This window comes from Eubalaena glacialis, chromosome 18 (genome assembly GCF_028564815.1).
Source record: "Eubalaena glacialis isolate mEubGla1 chromosome 18, mEubGla1.1.hap2.+ XY, whole genome shotgun sequence".
NCBI lineage: Eukaryota > Metazoa > Chordata > Mammalia > Artiodactyla > Balaenidae > Eubalaena > Eubalaena glacialis.
The window spans coordinates 67,158,270-67,182,405 of NC_083733.1; the positions used below are offsets into that span (position 1 = coordinate 67,158,270).

The 24,136-nt window shown below is 50.1% G+C and overlaps 1 protein-coding gene, 1 non-coding gene and 1 pseudogene across 5 annotated transcripts; 1 reads left to right on the forward strand and 2 right to left on the reverse strand.

Moving 5' to 3' along the window:
• Nucleotides 1-216: 216 nt before the first annotated feature.
• Nucleotides 217-2,348, reverse strand: LOC133077785 (leukocyte immunoglobulin-like receptor subfamily A member 1; annotated as a pseudogene).
• Nucleotides 2,152-24,074, forward strand: LOC133078029 (uncharacterized). 4 transcript variants are annotated; one of them, XM_061172886.1, is made up of 5 exons: nt 2,152-2,355; nt 2,582-2,677; nt 19,299-19,526; nt 20,106-20,216; nt 23,261-24,074. In XM_061172886.1, exons 2-5 carry the CDS (start codon nt 2,622-2,624, stop codon nt 23,868-23,870), a joined length of 1,005 nt encoding a protein of 334 aa, XP_061028869.1. In that variant the 5' UTR covers nt 2,152-2,355; nt 2,582-2,621; the 3' UTR covers nt 23,871-24,074. The 4 variants fall into 4 exon arrangements, 3 of the variants coding, with proteins under 3 accessions (XP_061028869.1, XP_061028868.1, XP_061028870.1); XM_061172885.1 differs by lacking the exon at nt 2,152-2,355 and having other exon boundaries at nt 2,412-2,677; XM_061172887.1 differs by lacking the exons at nt 2,152-2,355; nt 20,106-20,216 and having other exon boundaries at nt 2,412-2,677.
• On the reverse strand, nt 5,906-6,012 carry LOC133079226 (U6 spliceosomal RNA). The gene has a single exon (XR_009698105.1). It is a non-coding gene; the product is annotated as a U6 spliceosomal RNA (small nuclear RNA).
• Nucleotides 24,075-24,136: the final 62 nt, after the last annotated feature.

Sequence of the window (24,136 nt, forward strand, 5' to 3'; positions counted from 1 at the left end):
GGACCACCATCCTCTCTCCAGGGACCCTGTCTGTGACCCCCTCTCAGCTGCTCTCAGCCCCTCTGTGTGGGTCTCTCTTATCTCCCGGCACCCGCTCCATTTTTCTCACTCACTCTCCCTGGACCACTGCCCTTTCTCAATGTTTGCTCTAGGACCCCCTCCCAGGACCCCATCACCACCAGGGGTGACTCTGGGCCCAGCACCCTGAGAACACAGTCAGGACATGGGGCAGGACAGGGGCTCCTCACCAGCGATCAGGCTGTCTCCAAGGAGCACGAGTGAGCCCGGCTGGGCTGAGAGGGAGGGCTCCCTGTACACGCCTGCAGAGAAGGGGCAGTGGCACCGAGGGGGACGCTCACCCCACATTGCTCACTGAGGCTGCAGTGAGAGTTCTCCCTGGTCCTCCCAGGGCCCCCGCGAGTGGTTCTGCCCCAGGAGGCCACTGCCCCTGACCCCCCATCACCTCAGGGCTCACTGGGCACAAGGCTCAGGTCAGGGGTCCAGGAAACGATGGGGCTGGGGGCCCTCACCTGTGACCCGGAGATGCAGAGCATCACTGGGGTGTGACCACACATGCGGAGGGAGCTGGGAGAATCATAGCATCCGCAGTTCCCCCCACGGGAGGAGTTCACGGGCCCACAGGGCACACGGCCTGTCCCCTCCCATGGGTCCTCGATGTCCTGTGTCGGGGGGGTCAGCACCTCCCTCCTTCAGCAGGTGCAAAGTGCCCGCTGCAAACTGTGAGCTGCGTGCCAGGGACACGCTCCCTCCTGAGGCCACCACAGGGCGTGGCTGGGCTGAGAGGGGGGGCTCTGTGCACCCCTGAGGGAGGGGGAGGGGCTGGGTTAAAGGGGGAGCGTCACCCCGCTCACCGCAGGTGTGGGCTGCGAGGGGAGACGTCCGTCCCCCTGCGCCCACACTCTGCCCCCTCTGCCTGTGAGGTCGCTGCCGCAGCGGGAGGGGACCCGGGTCCTCCCTCCCACCTGTCTCCACCAGGGGCAGGGGGTCACTCCACTCTGTCTTTCCTGCTGCGAGAGACACACTGATACCGCCCTGCAGTGCTTGAGCTCGAGGATTCAAAGGGGAAACTGGCCTTGTTACTGGAGTCCTGTGGGGCCGTAGCCTCCCAGAGTCCAGAGGGCCTCTCTCTATACAGACGGTAGACATCTGCCCTCAGAGACCCCGGACACCAGATGGTCACAGGGCTTCCCTTGGTGACCATGGGGCCTAGGTCAGCCCAGATGGAGGGTGTCAGGTGGATTCCTGGAAAGGAATCAGACCTGAAGTGTCAGGGGTGCCTTTCTCCCCTCAGTTTCCCCAGCTGTCACCCCCAGACCCCTTCCAGACTGGTCACCATCATCCCAGACCTGCTGTGCTCCCCCCAGATGACCAGGGGCTTATGGGATTGAAGCAGGTCTTGGGGGGTCTCACCTGCCGGGACCTGGTCCCATGGGTCCGGGCACAGCCCTGGGAGAGAGTTCCCTGTGAGCGCCCATCCCCCAGCACACATAGATGCTCCAGGCCTGGTCTGGGCCCTGAGCGCTGGGGTCACATCTGGGGCTGAGCACATCCTTCCTCCCCCACCAAGTTCTGCCCCCCCTGAACCTTCTTAGACCTGGGGTCTCTCAGCTTCAGACCTGGGAGGAGAGGGGCCCCTTCCCCCCTCCCTTCCCCAAAGCCCACTGAGGCAGAGAAGGGCAGTGAGGGTCGGGGTCGTGGCTGTGCCTCCCATGGTCCCCAGCCGTGCTGGTGTCTTACAGAGTCCACAGAGCCAGCAGGACAGACAGATGCACGGGGGGTGACAAGGTGCAGGCTCTGTGTTACACGTTACCGGTCCCTTCACAGCAGCCTCTCAGAAAGAGGAACAGCCCCCCAGGGCCTCACGCTGCTCTCCCTGCAGGATGGGGCCCAGGAGACAGCAGGCTTTGGGACCTTCCAGACCACATCTGGGTCTCACCAGACCCCACGCACTCTGCCTCCCCTCGGGCCAAAGCCAAAGACAGAGAGTGACACTCATGCCAGGACAGAAAGTTGAGGTTGCAGGGCAGGGCCTAGGAGCAGCCCCGTTTGGGCTCCGATTCTTTTTTTTTTTTTTTTTCCGCTGCAGAAAGCTTTCCTGTTTCCCTTTGGCCCAAGGCTTGGAGAGGGCTCCAGGGTGGTTAACAAGCTGCCCAGTGGCTGCAGAGAGAGGCTTCAGGGAGGAGCCCTGACCCCAGAGGGGCTCCTCACAGGCCGCTGGGCTCCGGGGGCTCCTAGTGGTGCTTGAGGCGGAGCCTTTGGAAGAGACGCTCGCCCAGCCCAGCCTGGGGGCCGGGCAGCCTGCGGAGGTTGGTCAGGCGGTCGCCCATCTTCTTGGTGAGTTTCACCTGCTCATCCCGGAAGTGGCTCCGGCAAGTCCAGAGGTGGGGTCTGCGCGGGGAGAACCCCGGGCCTGCGGAGCCACAGGGCCTGGTGCGGGTTCTTCTCCGTCAGCCGGGCGGCTTCCGTGGCGTCCTGGGCTTTACCCACTGCTCCTGGGACGGCTTCGGCACGTCCTGGAAGCGGGCGCGGCCACAGCGCTGCTTTTGCCTTTTCCGGTGAGCTCGGGCCCTCCGGCTTCTCCTCGGCCAGTTCGCCAAACGATGTCTCACGCCCTCGCGAGCTGCTGCGTCGGGTCGAAAGAGAAGCGCAGAGACAGGTAGGTGTGGGAGAGCGGCAGATGCGCGTTACCAGGTGGGTGAGGGCGGCCTCCACCTGGCGGAGTAATGGTGACGAATCTGGGGGCTCATGCTTGGTCGGCAGTACGGAGCTAAGCTCAGAAAATGGTGTTGGCTGGTCCCGGAGGCCGAGGAGAGCTGAGTGGGTGATTCCAAGGTTGTGACTGGAGAAAAGCTTGGAGGGTGGTCAGAGTCTGGAGGAAGGGGCGCCCCTGGGTCTGTTCTGTCCAAGCGCCGTGGAAGCAAGAGACACATGCGTGGCCAGCGCACTGCCGGTTATCTATTTTATCTGTAGTACTGTGCATTTGCTGACCCCATACTCCCAATTTATCCCTTCTCCCCATTTATCCCTCCTCCCTTTCACCTATGGTAACCAGAAGTTTGTTTTCTATGTCTGTGAGTCTGTTCCTCTTTTGTAAATAAGTTCATTTGTACTATTTTTAAGATTCCTCACGTAAGTGATACTGTATAATGTTTGTGTTTCTCTGACTTACTTCACTTAATATGATCATCTCTAGGTCCATCCATGTTGCTGCAAATGGCATTATTTCATTCTTTTTTATGGCTGAACAGTATTGCATCATAGATATATGATGGAATATATGATGGATATATGATGGATAGATATGTGATGGAATACTACTCAGCCATAAAAAAGAATGAAATATATATATCTCACAACTTTTTTTTTTTAAGTTTTTTTAAATTAATTAATTAATTAATTTATTTTTGGCTGTGTTGGGTCTTCGTTTCTGTGCGAGGGCTTTCTCTAGTTGTGGCAAGCGGGGGCCACTCTTCATCGCGGTGCGCGGGCCTCTCACTATCGCGGCCTCTCTTGTTGCGGAGCACAGGCTCCAGACGCGCAGGCTCAGTAGTTGTGGCTCACGGGCCTAGTTGCTCCGCAGCATGTGGGATCTTCCCAGACAAGGGCTCGAACCCGTGTCCCCTGCATTAGCAGGCAGATTCTCAACCACTGTGCCACCAAGGAAGCCCTCTCACAACTTCTTAATCCCATCATCTGTCGATGGACGTTTAGGTTGCTTCCATGTCTTGACTATTATAAATAGTGCTGCTATGAACATAGGGTGCATGCATCTTTTCGAATTTGAGTTTTCTCTGGATATATGCCCAGGAGTGGGATTGCTGGGTCATATGGTAGTTCTATTTTTAGTGTTTTGAGGATCCTCCATACTGTTCTCCATAGTGGCTGCACCAATTTACATTCTCACCAACAGTGTAGGAGGGTCCCCTTCTCTCCACACCCTCTTCAGCATTTGTTATTTGTAGATTTTTTTAAAATTTACTTATTTACTTATTTTTGGCTGTGTTGGCTCTTCATTGCTGCACATGGGCTTTCTCTAGTTGAGGCGAGTGGGGGCTACTCTTCGTTGCGGTGTGCGGGCTTCTCACTGCGGTAGCTTCTCTTATTGCGGAGCATGGGCTCTAGGTGCGTGGGCTTCAGTAGTTGTGGCATGGAGGCTCAGTAGTTGTGGCACACGAGCTTAGTTGCTCTGCGGCATGTGGAATCTTCCCGGACCAGCGCTCGATCCCGTGTCCCCTGCATTGGCAGGAGGGTTCTTAACCACTGTGCCACCAGGGAAGTCCCTATTTGTAGATTTTTAATGATGATCATTCTGACCAGTGTGAGGTGGTACCTGAATGTGGCCAGTTTTTGATTATTACAAATGATACTGCCATGAACATTCTTGCTTACATCTCCTTGAACCCAGATGGGAGTTTTCTCTAAGTTATATACCTGAGAGTTGAGTTGCTGCATCAAAGAACAGGAACATCTTCAACTTCCATCTTCAATTTGGTAGATATCACCCAACTGCTCGTCATAATATCTCCACCACCTACTAGCTGGGAAATCTTGGGTAAGTTCTTTTTTTTTTTTTTAAAGGAACATTTATTTATTTATTTATTTTTTGGCTGCATTGGGTCTTTTTTTTTTTTTTTAACATCTTTATTGGAGTATAATTGCTTTACTATGGTGTGTTAGTTTCTGCTTTATAACAAAGTGAATCAGCTATACATATATCTCCATATCTCTTCCCTCTTGCATCTCCCTCCCTCCCACCCTCCCTATCCCACCCCTCTAGGTGGTCACAAAGCACCGAGTTGATCTCCCTGTGCTATGCGGCTGCTTCCCGCTAGCTATCTGTTTTACATCTGGTAGTGTATATATGTCACTGCCACTCTCTCACTTCATCCCAGCTTACCCTTCCCCCTCCCCGTGTCCTCAAGTCCATTCTCTATTAGGTCTGCAACTTTATTCCTGTCCTGCCCCTAGGTTCTTCATGACCATTTTTTTTTTATTTAGATTCCATATATATGTGTTAGCATATGGTATTTGTTTTTCTCTTTCTGACTTACTTCACTCTGTATGACAGACTCTATGTCCATCCACCTCTCTACAAATAACTCAATTTCGTTTCTTTTTATGGCTGAGTAATGTTCCGTTGTATATATGTGCCACATCTTCTTTATCCATTCATCTGTCGATGGACACTTAGGTTGCTTCCATGTCCTGGCTATTGTAAATAGAGCTGCAATGAACATTGTGGTACATGACTCTTTTTGAATTATGGTTTTCTCAGGGTACATGCCCAGTAGTGGGATTGCTGGGTCATATGGTAGTTCTATTTTTAGTTTTTTAAGGAACCTCCATACTGTTCTCCATGGTGGCTGTATCAATTTACATTCCCACCAACAGTGCAAGAGTGTTCCCTTTTCTCCACACCCTCTCCAGCATTTATTGTTTGTAGATTTTTTTGATGATGGCCATTCTGACTGGTGTTAGATGATATCTCATTGTAGTTTTGATTTGCATTTCTCTAATGATTAGTGATGTTGAGCATTCTTTCATGTGTTTGTTGGCAATCTGTATATCTTCTTTGGAGAAATGTCTATTTAGGTCTTCTGCCCATTTTTGGATTGGGTTGTTTGTTTTTTTGGTATTGAGCTGCATGAGCTGCTTGTAAATTTTGGAGGTTAATCTCTTGTCAGTTTCTTCATTTGCAAATATTTTCTCCCATTCTGAGGGTTGTCTTTTTGTCTTGTTTATGGTTTCCTTTGCTGTGCAAAAGCTTTTAAGTTTCATTAGGTCCCATTTGTTTATTTTTGTTTTTATTTCCATTTCTCTAAGAGGTGGGTCAAAAAGGATCTTGCTGTGATTTATGTCATAGAGTGTTCTGCCCATGTTTTCCAAAAATATGGAACGCTTCACGAATTTGCGTGTCATCCTTGCGCAGGGGCCATGCTAATCTTCTCTGTATCATTCCAGTTTTAGTATATGTGCTGCCGAAGCGAGCACTGCGTTGGGTCTTTGTTGCTGCGCGCGGGCTTTCTCTAGTTGCGTCGAGTGGGGGCTACTGTTCGTTGCGATGCGCAGGCTTCTCATTGCAGTGGCTTCTCTTGTTGCGGAGCACGGGCTCTAGGCGTGCAGGCTTCAGTAGTTGTGGCACATGGGCTCAGTAGTTGTGGTTCTTGGATTCTAGAGCATAAGCTCATTAGTTGTGGTGCACGGGCTTAGTTGCTCCGCGGCATGTGGGATCTTCCCGGACCAGGGATCGAGCCCGTGTCCCCTGCGTTGGCAGGCGGATTCTTAACCACTGTGCCACCAGCGAAGTCCCTCTTGGGTAAGTTCTTTAACCACTCACGGTCTCCAGTGCTTTCCTGGGCCCTGGCATTTGTGCCTTTGTGGGCTCCTTCATTCCAAAAAGTATATTTAAACTTGTATGTTATATCTGTGTTGGTATAAAGACAAACATAAGCTAGGCTGGATTATATTCTTTTTTCTTCTGATTTCAAAATTAAAATGTTTTTCCTGGGCTCCTAAGAGTGTACTGGGCCTTAGGCATTGTATGTACCTGCTGTGTCTAATAGAAAGTCAGCCTTCTCCTTTGCCTCATCTGCAGAACAAAAATTATAATAGTATTTACTCAACACACTTAAGTGTTAGGTACAATGAGGATGAAATGAGTCATTATACGTGAAGTGTTTTATGGCACAGAGTAGGCACCATGTATTAGCTACAACTGTTACCAATTTACACATCCACCACCAATGAATGGGCAATCCCCTTACTTGACATCTTTAACAGTACTTGTCAAACTTAAATTTTTGCCAGTCTGACTTGTGTGAAATGGTATTCCACTGAGATTCTCTTTATTAAATGAGATCATTCACGGCACAGGGTTTAGCGCATGAAACTCATCCTCTGTTCTCCCTTCTTTGGGGGCAGAGTCAGTTTCATCTCTGCATCCACAGAGAGGAGGCATATAAATACCTCAGTGAATGTTTGGTGAATGAATGAACAGATGAGTGAATGAATAACTGAATTAATGGATATAGGAGATTGAGATATTGGGAATATTAATACTGAGAATATGAAATATTTGAAGAGGAGGGCATAGTTCAGTGGAATGACCATAAGCTTTGAAGTCAGATGCACCTGGATCCAGATCCGTCTATCCACTTGCTATACAATTTTGGGCAAGTGATGTCCTTTCTCACTTTGAGAGTGCTACAGTCTCGCATAATTCTGGGAACCGGATGGCGCTCAGTAAATGTGGATTCCTTGCCTTTTCCCCTCTCGTCTGTCACCCTCAGGGGCTGGCACTACACTAACAGTCTGTTGCATGACCTGAGGCTACAAGTCTGGCTACATGGAACCACTAAAAAAATGGCAGTAAGGGTCTTGGACTTGGAATCAGAAGATGTTGGGTGGGGTGGGTGTTAGCCTTACTTCTTTCTGTCCCTGCCTTGAGCACGTCATCTCTCCTCTCTGGACTTGGATCTGCTGTCTTTTAAATGAATTGACTGATAGAGTTACCATATGACCTAGCAATTCCACTCATAGGTGTGTACCCAAGAGACATGAAAATATATGTCCACACAAAACCTTGTAAACAAATGCTTATAGCAGCATTGTTCGTAACAACCCAAATGTCGTCGACTGAGGAATGGATAAACAAAATGTGGTATATATCCATAAAATGAAATATTATTTGGCCACAAAAAAGAATGAAGTACTGATACATGCTACAACATGGAAGAACCTTGAAAGAATTATGATCAGTGAAGAAGACCCTCCCCCCTTCCCTTTCCCCACTGGTAACCACTAGCTTGTTTTCTATATCTCTGAGTCTGTTTGTATTTTGCTATATACATTCATTTGTTTTATTTTTTATATTCCACATATAAGTGATATCATACAGCATTTGTCTTTCTCTGACTTATTTCACTAAGCATAATATTCTCTAGGTCCAGCCATGTTTCTGCAAATGACAGAATTTCATTTTTTTTATGGCTGAGTAGTATTCCATTGTATATATATACCACATCTTCTTTATCCTTTTGTCTGTTGATGGACGCTTAGGTTGCTTCCATGTCTTGGCTATTGTAAATAGTGTTGCTATGAACATTAGGGTGCATGTATCCTTTAGAATTAGTGCTTTTGTTTATTTTCTGGATATATATCCAAGAGTGGAATTGCTGGATCATATGGTAGTTCTATTTTTAGTTTTATGAAGAACCTTGGTACTGTTTTCCATAGTGACTGCACCAGTTTACATTCCCACCAACAATGCAGAAGGTTTCCTTTTTCTCCACCATTATTACCATACTCACCATTTGTTATTTGTAGATTTTTCTGGTGATAGCCATTCTGACAGGTGGGAGATGATATCTCATCATTTTGATTTGCATTTCTCTAATAATTAGCCATGTTGAACATCTTTTCATGTGCCTGTTATCCATCTGTACGTCTTCTTTAGAAAAATGTCTATTCAGGTCTTCTGCCCATTTTCTGAATGGGTTGTTTAGTTTTTTGATATTGAGTTGTATAAGCTGTTTATATATTTTCGGTATTAATCCCTGTTGGCCAAATCATTTGCAAATATTTTCTCCCATTCTATAGGTTGTCTTTTTGTTTTGTTGATGGTTTCCTTTGCTGTGTAAAAGCTTTTAAGTTTATTAAGAGAGGGGCAAGATAAGGGTGTGGGATTAAGAGATACAAACTACTATTTATAAAATAGATAAGCAGCAAGGATATATTGTACAGCACAGGAAAATATAGCCATTATTGTGTAATAACTTAATGGAGTATAATCTGTAAAAATCCTGAATCACCATGCTATACACCTGAAACTGGCATAACATTGTAAATCAACTGTGCTTCAATTTTTTTAAATAGTGAGTGAAGCTGACACAAAAGATCACAGTTTATTATCCCATTCATATGAGATGTCCAGAACAGGGAAATCTATAGAGACAGAAATTAGATGAGCGGCTCCTTGGGGTGGGAGGCGGAGTGGAATTGAGGGAGTAAGAAAGTGACAGCTAAAGGGCACAGGTTTTCCTTCCGAGGGGACGCAACATTCTAAGGTTGACTGTGGTGACCCTGCACGTACCTGTGACAAATTGTACACTTTAAATGGGTGAATTATATGGCATGTGAGTTAGATCTCAATAAAGCTGTATTGAAAAAAAGAATCAGCTGAGGGGCTTCGCTGGTGGCACGGTGGTTAAGAATCCGCCTGCCAATGCAGGGGACGTGGGTTCGAGCCCTGGTCCAGGAAGATTCCACATGCCGCGGAGCAACTAAGCCCGTGCGCCACAACTACTGAGCCCACACGCCACAACTACTGAGCCCACGTGCCACAACTACTGAGCCTGTGCGCCACAGCTACTGAGCCCATGTGCCACAACTACTGAGCCCGCGCACCACAACTACTGAGCCTGTGCTCTAGAGCCCGTGAGCCACTACTACTGAGCCTGTGTGCCACAACTACTGAGCCCGCACACCACAACTACTGAAGCCCGCGCGCTTAGAGCCTGTGCTCCGCAACAAGAGAAGCCCCCACTCGCCGCAACTAGAGAAAAGCCCATGCACAGCAATGAAGACCCAGTGCAGCCAAAAAATAAACAAAATTAAATCTTAAAAAAGAAAAAAAAGAATCAGCTGAACATGATGATCTTTTAGGATCAACTTCTAAGTGATATTTAAAAGTTATAAGCCTATATAATAGGTGTATGCATGTTCACTATACGATTCTTTCAACTTTTCTCTGTGGTTGAAAATTTCTGGGACTTCCCTGGTGGTCCAGTAGTTAAGACTCCGCGCTGCCAATGCAGGGGGCCCGGGGTTCAATTCCCTGGTCAGGGAACTAAGATCCCACATGCCGTGTGGTGTGGCCAAAAGATTAAAAACGAAAAAAAGAAAGAAAGAAAAAGAAAATTTTCATAATAAAATGTGGGGTGGAGAGAGCTTGTAGACGATTTTTTAAATCTGATTTTTGAAAACGTCAAATCAATCCCATGGACAATTCTTATCAGACTGTAAGCTCCCTGAAGGCAGAGACCACGTCTGTATAATTTCCTGCTGCGTCTCCAGCACCCACACTCGTGTCTGGGCATTCAGTACTGAATACAGGTATTCAGTAGCCATGTACTGAATTAATGAATCAATACATAAGTGTGTGGATGAATAAGAAGATGGTGACTATGGCTGTCCGAAGTCCTAAGCCAACAGTCATCCTTAAATTGTAATCATCCTCAAGCCTTCCTATTGGGTCTGCAGATTACAATAATACTGACAATAATAACTAGTGTGTGTTTATTTATTTATTTTAAAATGGTATATGTGTTCACTCATTCAACAAACATTTCTTTTTTAAAAAAATTAATTAATTAATTGATTTTTGGGGGGGCTGTGTTGAGTCTCTGTTGCTGCGCACGATCTTTGTTGTGGCCAGCGGGGGCTACTCTTTGTTGCGGTGCGCGGGCTTCTCATTGCGGTGGCTTCTCTTGTTGCGGAGCACAGGCTCTAGGCATGCGGGCTTCAGTAGTTGTGGCTCGCAGGCTCTAGAGCGCAGGCTCAGTAGCTGTGGCACACGGGCTTAGTTGCTCCACGGCATGTGGAATCTTCCTGGACCAGGGCTCAAACCCATGTCCCCTGCATTGGCAGGCGGATTCTTAACCACTGTGCCACCAGGGAAGTCCCACTAGTGTTTACTGAGAACACACTGAGTGTCAGAGCAGAGTCAGATCCAGGTTTTGTAGGGTGTGACGCTTGTACAGCTTAGAAATACAAAAATTAAAATACAAAAAAAAGGTATACAAGAGAACATTTATTTAGCATGAGAAAATAAGTTGCAGCCAATTACAGAATTCAAAAGGTGACAATTACCACGCACAACCTCCAAAATTGAAAAGCACATATCGTATAGATAGCATTTTAATTAGTTTACTACCTGACTCAGCTCTATAATGCTTTCCCTCTATTTTCTTTGATTGGCTTTTTATATGACAACAATATTATAGTATTTTCTGTAGAGAGAATAGAAAGATTATCTGATCTATCCTATAATGTGATTGATCAAAACATTTCTGTACTATTAACTTAAGAGACTTTAATTTCAGATTCACAGTTATTTTAGTGTTGTTGTCAAGTTTGGGAAAATTCTAAGCAAGTTTCCTTCACCTGTGAATTTAAGGTTGCAGAGTATTGCAAGTTTTTTTTTTTAATGTGTTATTTATCCTTTAAAAAACTGTTTAAGTTGAAGCATAATTGATTTACAATGTTGTGTTAGTTTCAGTTGTACAGCACAGTGATTTGGATATATATATATATATATATATATTTTCTTTTTCAGATTCTTTTCCCTTATAGGTTATTACACAATATTGAGTAGAGTTCCCTGTGCTATACAGTAGGTCCTTGGTGGTTATCTATTTTATATATAGTAGTGTGTATATGTTGATCCCAAGCTCCTAATTTATCCCTCCCCACCACACCTTTCCCCTTTGGTAACCATAAGCTTGTTTTCTATGTCTGTGGGGTCTTTTTCTGTTTTGTATATAAGTTCATATGTATCATATTTTAGATTCCACATATAAGTGATATCATATGATATTTGTCTTTCTCTGTCTAACTTACTTCATTTAATATGATAATCTCTAGGTCCATCCATGTTGCTGCAAATGGCATTATTTCATTCTTTTTTATGGCTGAGTAATATTCCGTTGTATATACATGGCCCATCTTCTTTAGCCATTCATCTGTCTCTGGACATTTAGGTGCAAGTTTTTTGTTTTTTTTTTAAGCAGTGACTAATCTTAAGTACTCTTTGAATTGTCAACACTCACTACCCAGGGAAAGCCTTGTGCAAGTGAGAAGCCTTGGAAGCTTAAGGTTCATTAGCTTCATGGTGAATCCACCTCTGCAGTTATGCTTAATTACTTTTGAAGGAAAGAATTACATCTGCTTTGCTATGTGTTAAGGAGAATCCTTGTAGATCGGGTTGGGAATCAGACTGGAACCTGGATGTGATGGTCCTGCATGCCTCTTTTAGGAGCCTTGCTGTTACTATCTACTTCACCTATTTTAAAACAGAAAAACCACTGAGGTTCTGGGAACTGGGAACCAGGAGACCCTGGCTTGATTCCCATTTGGTTCCTGGTTGACTAGTTTTGAGCAAGTTCCTTCCCCATTCTTGGACTCATTTTCCGCAGTCTGTGTAAGGAGGTGGGCATTTCCCGATTTCCTTGTCTGTCTCTGACACTGTCGGAACAAAAATGAAAGGAGAGACAGGAAACTCCTATAGAGAGTGATCCTTTTGGGATCCCACTTATTAGAGGTGGGCCCAAGCGCAAATTGGATCTTTCCTCTCTGGGCCTCGTGTTTCCAGCCAGAGCATTTTCGCAAAGGGCCTGAAATGGGCCGCTTTAGCGCAGGGTCACCCCTTAGAAGTGCGGGGGTCCCTCCTTTGCAGGGCCTTCCCTAAAAGCACTTCCCCATTGGCAACCGTTTCCGCTCGGCCTGACCAGAGAGGCAGCTCAGAGGACGGATCTGATGGGCGCGGGGTGGGGGCGCTGATGGCCGATATTGTGGAGTTCAGAGGAGGAGCAGATGAGTAGACAACTAGGGAGAAGGGGGACCATAGAGAAGTTGGCGGTGGATAGAGGGGCCAGGGTGGGAGGCAAAAGAGAGGCAGCGTGTGGGTAGAGGGGTGGGAGGGGGGAAACCATAGAGAGGCTGGCCGGGACTAGAAGGGCCACGGTGGGCGGGGCGGGGCGGGGCGGGGCGGGGGGGGGGGGGGGTGGGAAACGGAGGGAGGCGTGGGGAGGGGAATTGGCCTCCGAAGGTGGGAACTTAAGACGCAAGAGAAAAGACCCTCTGGTCGAGGGTTGGGGGTTTTGGCGTGTGGTGTGGGGTGTCGGGCCTCCGCGTCTCGCTTAGTCGCTACCACCGTGCCCTTGAGCAATGAACTCCCTCTCTGCGCCTCAGTTTTCTCACTGAAAACTGAACGGATTAACTTCTTAGAGAGATTAAATAAAATCACGTATGAAAGTACCTAGCATAATAATGTCTTTGCACGGACAGTATGTAACACGTGGGAAGTAATGCTAGTATTATTTTCGCATGTTGACTCCTTTCTGCAGCTCTGAAATTCTTGAGGGCATTAAAATCAGGCATTTGAGCATTAACACCAAGATTTTGGAGGGATTTCTCAATCCGCACCGCCCCTTCCGTAGCTCAAACCTCGTTCTTTCTCATGTAGATTTCAGCACCAGACTGTTCCATAGTCCCCCAGCTTCCACTCTCTAGCCCGCCAACATAAGCAAACAGACCTTTCAAAAATTTGGAACTAATCTTGTCCTTTCCCAGCTAAAAATCCTTCCACGGCAAGAGGGCTTACCGCAAGACAGAAATCCCAACGCCTCTGCGTGGAGTTGGAAGCCCTACATGTTGTAGTGCCCGCCAAGCTCTCCAGCCTCCTCTCTCATCATTTGAGACACACAACGGGTGTCACACCCCCATTGAAACACTCACTTTCATTTCTCCAGGCACCAGGTCTTAGGCTGGTCTTGCTGCCCAGAGTAACCTTTCCTGGGGGATCCTGGCCATTTTTTCAGGCCTTATTTCCTCCAGAAAGCAACCTCTGACTCCTGCCTACCTTGGGCTCCCAGGCTGGCTGAGGCACCCCTTCAGGCTGCCAATTCCACCGGAATCCCTGTGAAGCCCTCACATGATAGTTCCCTGACTAGCTCCAGACTCTCCTGTGATGCCTGCAGCACGAACTCCATGTTCTTCAGTCTGGTCCTTGTTGTCTCCAGTCAGCATCGTCCCTGGCTGGGCACATGATGCTTAGTCACTCTGAAAGAATAGTTGGGCTGTTTTCTGTCCTGGCTTTTGCCCCTACTTTTCACTCTGCTTGGAACTGCATTCACTGTTCCCAAGGCCTGGCTAACTCTCTTGTACTCCAAGACTGAACTCAGATGTCACCTCCAGGAAAACTTTTCAATTATTTTTCTTTTATTTTTTTGGCCGCACTGCACAGCTTGCGGGATCTTAGTTCCCCGACCAGCGATGAGCCCATGCCCCTTGCAGTGGAAGCGTGGAGTCCTAACCACTGGACAGCTAGGGAATTCCCAAACTTTCCAATTCTATACTCCTCCCCCAGTTGGGTCATGAGCCCCTTCTGGCCCCCTGGAGTGCCCTGTCATTGCACTTATGACCTTACATTGTATCTGCCTGTTTGTTAGTTGGCCTCCTCTAGATTTGTCTGTCCAATATGGTAGTCACCGGCCATGCATCGGTATTGAGCGCTTGAAATAGGATTAGGCCAAGTTGAGATGTGCCGTAAGGTGGCAGCTGGCCACTACTAGCAAATACTGTTTTGAGAATGGCTGGTGGTGGCCTTGAGTCTGATGCAGTTCGGAAGATTCAAGTTCTCAGTGATGCAGGAACGTGTCTGAAACCACATCTACAATGGCCACCCAGCTCCATTTTGGATGCCTGAACCATGGTGACTCCATTTTGATTTTTTTTTCCTTTCACTTATTTATTTTTTAAATTAATTTTTATTGGAGTACAGTTGCTTTACAATGTTGTGTTAGTTTCTTGCTGTACAGCAAGGTGAATCAGTCATACGTATACATATATCCACTCTTTTTTAGATTCCCTTCCCAGCTGGGTCACCAGAGAGCATTGAGTAGAGTTCCCTGTGCTATACAGTAGGTTCTCATTAGTTATCTATTTTATACATAGTGGTGTATATATGTCAATCCCAATCTCCCAATTCACCCCCTCCCCCCATTTTGATTTTAAATGTGTTCTTTTCTTTAATGGTTAATGCAGCTGTACAGTGTACATTTGACAGGCCATGAGACAGGCTGTTCTGGTTAGCATAAAGTTCAAGTCAAATCATGTATCAGCCAGAAGGACTTCCCCATACCTCAACATATGAAAATTTCTTCCATCATAACTTACGTCTCGATATAGAAAAATAAAATTAAAAGGAAAAACAAAGAATGGTGGCCTCTCCATGACAGATGGGGAAACTGAGTCACCGAACAGGGAATGGTGTCACACAGTGTTTTTCAGATTTCCCTGGAGAAGGGACTTCCCTGGTGGACCAGTGGTTAGGACTCGGTGCTTTCACTGCCTTGGACCTGGGTTCAATCCCTGGTCGGGGAGCTAAGATCCCACAAGCCTCTCGACCAGAATTGGAATCCTGCTGTTTCTAAGCTGCCTCGTTAACATCTGGTGTTTGCCATGAAATCCGCGTGGAATGCCTAATCCTTCTAGACAGTCTGTACTGAGGCAAGAAGGGGCTCTTCATGACTTTACAGGGCTCCGTGTGGGTGGGAGCTCGGAAGCCCAGCCTTCTGGTTTTTCCTTGCCAGCATCTACAGCTAGCCTTGAGGGCTGTTTCACACTCAGGCAACTCTTTCCCTAAACTTCTTTTAGCTTCAATCCTGTAACTCTCGAGGGCCATAGAACAATTTCCCCATAATGAAGATATGAGAGTTTTTTTGTTTGTTTGTTTGCACGGCGCAGCAAGCGGGATATTAGTCCGCCGACCAGGGATCGAACCTGTGCCCCGTGCAGTGGAAGCACGGAGTCTTAACCACTGGACCGCCAGGGAAGTCCGAAATGAAGATATTGGGATGAGAAAGTGTAAAGACCTCCCCGCTTTAGGATTTAGGATGTAATCCTGGCTCTGGCACCCCCTTGCTGTGGGACCATCAACGTCTCACGTAACCTCTCTGGGCCTCAGTTTCCTCATCTGCAAAGCACTAGGACTGAATTTGAGACAGCTTCTTGTTTGAAGTCCTCTTCTCGGGCTATGTAAGATTCTTTAGGGACCCTGTCCGTCGTTGAGTTTGTCTCCTGAATGTCATCCCTACCTGCTTCTCCCAGGTGCTAAGGTGAGGGCAGACATTTCAATCTTTTGGTCTCTGTCGCCCCCAGGAGGCTTAGGAGAGTTCCTTGTCGCAGCAGGTGTGCAATACAGATAACATTTGTTGCCTCTAAGGTAGAGAAAGTCAGGGACTACCTCGGTCTGGTTGGCTCATGGTTTTACCCCCGGAAGCTGGCGTATGGGAGACACTAAACAAATATTTGTTGAATGAATGACAGAGATTCAGGCCAGCGGAACAGAAGGCACTTGTAACCCTTCCTTTGAGGGTTTGTGTTTCCGGCCGGAAGGCTTTCGCATGAACCCCATCCCTCTCCTGGCTGGTCCGAGCCCTATGGCTCCACTTAGGGCTCGCGGAAGGTTTAATCTCTTCGCCTCTTGCATCCCGGGATCAGACTCTCGGGAGGCCTCTCCTCATAACGCACGGACAGCAAAGGCCATGCATGCCTGGAGGAGGGGTCCAGGAGCACGAGGACGGGTGGGCAGCCGGGTGTGTGTGTGTGTGTGTGTGTGTGGAAAAGACCGGACCCGACTGACCCATTGCGGAGACGATTGGGAAGGATCGAGGAGGTTCGTGTCGGAGGACCCCTCGGGAACAGAGAAAAGGCAGAAACCAGGGAGGCCTTGGTGGGCTTCGGAGAGGGATGGTGGGAAGGTGGTGGAGTGGGTCGAATACAGACTCTGGAGGTGAGAGACTTCTTTCTGGGCGGATGGAAACACTTAATTGGTGTCGCAGGACCAGCATGAAAGGAAGAAATCTTGGATCTGGGCAAAAAAAGAAACTCGGGGAGTTTGGGGGAGGTCCTAGAAGAGAAGAGTGATACCCTGATGGGGAGGAATGGAGACAAGGGAAAAGGACACCCTGCCCACCAGGGGTTTGAAAGAGGAGACGGAGGGCAATATAGTAAGGCATGGGTCCCACAGATTCTGGGGGCGTGTGAGACGACTCTGAGTGCACATCATAGGAATCGATTGATAGATGCAAGAGGCCTGTGCAAATCCCGGGAGCATGGAGTCGTGGTAAAGTTAGAAAGTCTAGGGTTTGGGCACATGGAGAGAGGCCCATGAAAAGTCCCCCAGCCCCTTGGAGAGATGAGGGGCTTAAGGAGTAGGGGGTGGAGGATGACCTAGGTAAGCAAAGATTGGGGGATGCAGAGAGGTCCTCTGGTCATCTCAACCCTTAGCTTACCTCTTTGCACCTTCAGTCAGTGCAGTTTTTCCTTCCTTTAGCTGCTCCTCTGATTCAAGGATGACCGTGACTGGGACTTCCCCGGCGGTCCAGTGGTCAAGACTCTGCGCTTCCACTGCAGACCATGACTTTATTCTCATCAACTGTGGGTTCCCCGGCCCCAGTCAAGTGCTCCTCCCACAAGTTGGCCCTTCCTCCTCCTCCTTTTTCTCTGGGCCTTCAGCCTGTGACTGGACGGGCATACAATACACCTACACATACACAGTGCGAGTGGAGAAGCCCAGTGACAAGCAGGAAGTTTTGCCCAGCGTCCAGCTGTCCCGAGTGCCTGCGGGGCTTCCAGAATGCTGTCCTTCTCAAGGCCTATGGCTTCTCACATCCGGTCATCTGGTGCTTCATCTCGGAGACTTGTGGCAAGGCCTGCAGATGACCCAGCAGTCTTTGCCAGCCTCAGCTCATCCACCGGGCTCCCCGTACCTGTCCCTTCTGCTGCCGGCGGGTCAGGCTTACCACGGAGCTGGCGCAGCACGTCCTGGTGTGTTAGGGCAGACTGAGTCTGCTCCTAACATGGGCGCAAAACTGATGCCTTTGGGGAGCCACGTGCTGGGAATCTTTCCCAAGTTGCCAGCGTCCAGCTTGAGAGATGACGGTTGCAGAGCTAGACCCTGGCATCTCTCGTGGACAAGGCAACACCCCTTTCTGGGCTGTTCTTGTTAAGACTGAATGATCTCCAGCCTTGGGGTGTGCTGCAAGTCTGTGGGTGGCAGGGGAAGCAGGAGAAAGTAGCAAGAAAGATGCCCTCACCTCTCAGGGTCTTTACTGGTCTCCTTTTCCCCTTTAGCCTTACCCAAGAGGCAGGGACCGTGGGTTTTAACTGTACCGTGTGGGCTTTGTGACTGGTGGGTTCACTCTCTGGCCTCAATAACCCATTTGAAAACTAGGGATGAATTCTCTCCTCCCTGTCAGCGGCCAGATGGTAGCAATTTGCCAAATCTGCTGAGACATCTGTGTTCTTGTCTGCTTCTTCTTTGTTTCTTCCTCTCAGTTTTAGAACTGGGAATGTCCCGGGATGCATCTCAAACTCAGTCACCTATTTTGTCCTCACCTGTGCCCCCAAGCTCAAGTGGTCACTTATTGATCACCACACACATCCTACTGTGGCTTGAGGAAGCAGCTCAGGGTGATGGAGAAAGAGATGGGCCAGCTCCCATCACACTGCTGCCCCGCGTGCTTACAAACCTGTAAGAGCCTGTTTTACCTCGGGTAGCATCGTGTCCTGCACTCGGAACTCTGCCCCTAAGTGTGGGGCCCCTGTGGGAAGGCATTCAAGTGCTCCAGCAACCGCAGCCAGCACCGGCTAACCCACCTGGGCGGGGGGGGGGATGACCACTTTCCAGGGGTTGGCCCAATGCATCCCGGTGTATTCATCAGGGCAGGACTTCCTGGCTGGCTGTGGAGACTGACGCCAGGAGTTCAGGTGTACTCCAGACCTGGTTATCACTTCCCTCCACCACATCAGCCCTGTGGAGAGACTGGCATCGTACAAGCCAGCCCCGACTAGCTGTGTGACCCAGGGCCAGTGACTACCCCTCTCTGGCCTTGGTTTTACCACCAACACGGAGAATGATAGCTGACTCCACTTTCTTGCCATGTAACACATTAAATCACAAGGCCTGGGTTTCCTCAGCTGTCCCACGGGCTGAATAATTCTGGCTCTTTGTCTTTGCTGTGTAGCAGCCGACCAGTCACTAGCCCTTTCTGGTTTCGGTTCCTATTTGTAGGTAGACGTTCTATTTTCTTTCCTATTGAAGAAAGTCTTTCTTATTTTAGAACGACTAGTTCCTTCTCCAGCCCAGAGGGATAAAGTGACTTTTTTTAAAAAAAGTGGAACATTTTTTTTAAAAGTCTTTATTGAGTTTGTTACAAGATTGCTTCTGTTGTTTATGTTTTGGTTTTTTGGCTGCCGGGCATGTGGGAATCTAGCTCCCAGACCAGGGATCCAACCCCGAACCCGCACCCCCTCCACTGGAAGGCGAAGTCTTAACCACTGGACTGCCAGGGAAACCATAGATAAAGTGACTTTTAAAGAAAAGTCACAACTTTTCGGACAAAAAGCCATCCCTTTTGTCTTCCCTCCCTCTGTATCTACCACGTCGCCAATGACTTTATGTTGGCTTTGCCCCCCCCCCCCCCTTATTGCAGAGAAGTGAGGCGGGCAGACACCCGGAACCGTTGTTCGCGGGTGTTTGTTTCCCGCCGGAGCGGATTTCTGGGGCCGCGTCTGGCCGAGACGGAGGCAGGAGCGGGAGCCGTCTCCGGGCTCTCCGAGTCCATCACCCCGCGCGGCGGACATCCTGGGGCCGCCCCTCGAGCCGCTTCCCACCGCACTCGGACCCGAGAGACCTCCGCACCGCGAGCCGGCGCCGGGAGGTAGGCGCTGAGCTCCGGGCGACCGGAGAGGCCCGAGCGGTGCGTCCGCTGGGTCACTCGCTTAGACTCGCGGGCGCGGGGTGGAGAGGCTTTGAGCTGGTGAATTCCGGAGAAAGAACTTCATCTAATCGCCCGTCTGTCCTCCCCTCAGCCTCCCAAAGTGTACCTTGACCCTGAATCTCTCTGGAGGCCATGGGCCCCTCCCTCCCTAGGGTGGTCCCCGCCCCTAAGCCGGCCCCCTCCTCTTCCTCCACCCCCGCCATCCCCATCCCGCGGCTTCAGCCCGCCTCTCAGGGACCGTCACCTGCTCACTGACGGGAATGGTGTTCCCTATACGTGCACACGGAGGAGGCCCCCTGGCTGCAGCCCAGCCCCCGCCCCCCGCAAGGCTTCAGTTGTCCCCAGTGTTTTCAGGTCTTCAAGAGCTGCCGGCACCGCAGGAACTACAGCATTTTCCACTCAGAACTCCGGCCCTTCGTCTGTGGCAAGACCTTCAAGCGCCCCGGTGAGGTATCGCTTCATACGCCAGCTCCGCTTGGGTCGGGCTCACACCTGCCCGCTGTGTTGTGGCGTTTTCAGGATGCCGGGCAGCTGGCGCAGCCCGTTCTGGACCACTTGGCTGGAAGGAACTTCCTGGACCATGGAGAGACTGCAGGGGCTCCATAGAATCTCTTGTTTCTGGTACAGAAGGTAGAGGCTGGGGTTTTGGCCTCACTGTTTACTTGCTGTGCGACCTGAAGCTGCCTCTCTGGGCCTCAGCTTCCTCATCCTGAAATAGGGAATGGCTTGTGGTCCCCAGCCATCCTGGCCAGGGGTGGGAAGCAGGAGTCTCTTGCCGAATCCCTGACGCTGCCACAGCCTCTGTTTATAGCCTGAGATAGATCACCATCCCATTCTGGAACTCAGTTTCCCAATCTGTAAGATGGGATAGAATGAAACAGCCTTATCAGGTGAGCTGCAAACTCACCTAATACGAAGGTAGCACCTACTGCTCCATCACTTCTGTATAGCAACTCGTGGTGCCTGCTGAGACAGGTGCAGAAGAGTTCGTTCGTTTTGATTCTTTTTTAATTGCAGGGGTAGGGCTGGAACACAAGTGAGGTGGGAGCCTTTCCTTTGCGGGTGTGAGTTATTGGCTGGAGTGCTTTCCTAGGGGCACCTCCCTAGGTTCCGTTAGGGGGCCGTGAGATGCCATGTGGGGCTGGGATGAGGTGGATTGGCTGGGCCGCCTCACGAAGGGCTTCAAATCCCAGGCTGAGGGACCTGGGGACTTGGTCCTGAGGGTCATGGGGGCCGTGACAAGATTTTGTGCAGAGGTTACATATGAGACAGCTGTGAGAAGAGTGTCAAGGAGGGCGGGGGCAGTACTGGGGACCAAGATACCAGGGAGAAGGCTGGTGCAGGGGCCCTGGGCAGGAAGGAGGGGCCAGAGCTGGGGCTTGGGGAGCAGAGGGGGACATTCAGGATGAGGGAGGGACAGAACTTGGTGCCTTCTGGCTTTGGGGAGTGTAGACGTGGGGGGGGCGGGATGAGGACGTTAGAGGTTCCAGACTGGTGTGGATGTGGGGCTTCATCATGATCCTGTCCCGGGAGAGAAGCAAGGCTCTTTGTTTTGGTGGGGGGAGATAATGCTTTACCTTTGGACGGGGTGACTGCATTCACTCATTCAACCAACATTGAACCGAGCCCCTACCCTCTCCCCAGACCTTTGCTAGGTTCTGAGGGTAGAATGTTGCCTAGGACAGAGCGGGAAAAGCAGGCGGTAAAGTAGCAAATCCAAAAACGAGCAAGACCCCTACGGACTGCAGTATGAGATGCGGAGGGAATGGCCGGACCAGACGGAGCAGGGCCTCACCTGCTCGCCTACTTGAGCGCTGATACAACCAGCAGCGCTTCCGCGACGAAGGATTACTCGAGTTGAGACCTGAATGGCCAGAAAGGGTGTGTCCTTGTGAGGGGCTGGGAGGAGTATTCCAGAGGGCGGAACAGCAAACACAAAGCCCTGGAAGTGGGTGATGGCGGCTTCTGAGTTTTATTCCAAGTGCAGCAAGGAGGGTTTTGGGTCAGGTGATGACATGATTCTGTGGGTTAGCGTAATTATACTGCTGCAGTGTTGCCATAGAGAGAAGGAACTGGGGGGTGGGGAGGCTGTCATGGTGAGCTGGGGCGGTGGCGGCAGCGGGTTGGGGAGAAGCATGAGGTGCTTGCAGACAGTGGCCATGAGCTCTGACTCAGGGGTCAGTTAGAAGCACGTGCTGTCCAGCGGATGTATGAGCTCAGTCCCAATCACGTGACCTCTCGGAGCTTCTGTTTCCTCATCTATAAAATAGGCATCCGCATGGCACCTCCCTCCTGGGTCTGCTCTGAGGATTCAGTGCATTTAGCGATGGCTGGCACCATAGGAAGGGCCCAATAAACGTTGGTCCTTGTCATTATTTCCAGAGTTGGGTGCGGGGCGGGGTGGGGTGGGGTGGGCGTGGCTCTCATGGACAAAGCAAGTTTCATGGGTATGAAACTCAAGAAAGGGATCTGGGTGGGAGACTGCTGTGGTAGTTGTCTGTGTAGCCCAGGATCTATGTTGCCCCCTGGGGGACATTTGGCCAAGTCTCTTGTCACAGCTGGGTGGGAGTGAGATTGAGGGGTGAGAGGTGGTGCTCCTGGCATCCGAAGCGTGGAGGCCGGGGATGCTGCCCCACATCCTACAATGTACAGGACCGCCCCCCATCACAAAAAATGATCCAGCCCCAAAATGTCAGTAGTGCCAAAGGTGAGAAGCCTGGTGTAGACAGAAGGTGTACTTACCCCTTTAAACCGGGCACACCCTCTCAGTTCACCAGTTTCCACTCTCCCTACTGCCCCCCACCCCATAAAATTACAAAAGAGGAAGAATCTCTAGGACAACAGTTTCCAGTAGTGAGCCATGCTTTAAAAAGTGAAGAGGAACAGCTGAAATTAATAACATACTTAACCCAGTCAGTATACCCAGAGTATCATTTCTAAATGTTACCAACATAAAAGTCATTCATGAGATACTTTACACTCTTTTCATACTCAGTCTTCAGAATCTTTTAGGTGTCTTGCATTTATGACACATCTCAGTTCAGACCGGACACATGCCAAACGCTTAAGAGCTATGTGTGGCCAGTGGCTGCCCTTTAGGACAGTACAGTTCTGGAGGATCTTTAATCGAAGCCTAAGATCACAGTTGTTGGGTCACTTGGAGGTTTCTTGAAGGTTTTCTGAGAATGCTTTATCAGTTTCAGTTTACTGTTGCCCCATCTAGAGACTTTTTCTCTATAGTTGGCAATTTGTGTGTGCATTTTCTGGCTTTTAAAATATTGCCCAGTAAAACATTAAGACATATCTGTGATCCAAACCAAATATAACTGTGCCCTCTCTGGCCCGCGGGTCTCCAGTTTGCAACTGGTTGAGGGTGGTTTAGGAGCTGTACCGGAAGGTGGGCAGCGGTTAGCCACCTGTGGCTATTTAGATTTAAATTAAGAGAAATGAAATACCATTTAAAATTCAGGTCCTCAAGCCCTAGCCACATTTCTAATGACCAATAACCTCACGTGGCTAGTGGCTGTCCCAGTGGACAACGCACAGATCATAGAACTTTTTCATCATCCCAGAAAGTTCTTTTCGGCAGCTTTCTCGGACGCACCTCTGACCAAGCCGGGGTCCTTGGTCTGGGCGCGACCTTAACGCCGGTTCTCTCCCTTCTGTGCCCCCAGCTGCCTCCCCTCCCCAGCTGCAGCGCTGCCCCCCTCTGGTTCCTCCCGCGCCACGACCTGCTCGTGGACACGCGCAGCATTCGCTACTAGTTCACCGCGCAGCTGGAGGACGAGCTGCGGGCCCCCCCTCCCCGGCGCTGCACTCGACGTTCCAACCTTCCGCGTGCGCCGCCTGGCCCAGGCCTTCCAGCGCTCCGGCCACCTGGCGCGGCCCGGCGCCGACCGCCGCACTAGGTTCCGGATCTGGCCTGGCTGCCCTGCCCCTCTCTGGTCAACGCGCTCCTGCACCAGGACGCGGCCGCCGGACCTCGGTTTCCTCTCTGCGCGCGGGAGCGTCGGGCCCACCGCGCTTTGTGCCGACATCACCCAGACGCTGTCGCTGCTGCTCCTTGCGCCTCAGTCTCCCCCTTCCTCGATGGGAAGAGCCACTCTTGCCCACCTCTGCATCTGTCAGGGTTTGGCCCTTTCGGGCCCTCGGTCTCCCCACCTGCCCGATGGGAAGAGCCACCCTTGCCCACCTCTGCATCTGGCAAGGTTTGGCCCTGTCTGCACCTCGGTCTCCCCATTTGCCCAGCCGACAGAAACTTCCCTCTTCCCGCCCTCTGCCTAGTTTGGAAGGGGATGCAGGCGGGTCGGCCAGTGGGAAGAGGACGGATTGGGCGCGCCCGTTCCTTGTGGGACTTCGGGCAAAGACAGCCTCGCCTAGCCTCGTCTACTAATCAATCTCTGTCCCAGAGAACAAACTGTTCCCGTAGGGGATGGGAAGGGAGCGGGGGGCAGGGGGCGGGCTGTGTGGTTCCCGCGCCCTCGGCCCCTCTTCTCTCTCGCGATCCCTAGATACTCAAAAAAAGCGGGCCGTCAGAGCGGCGGGCTCTG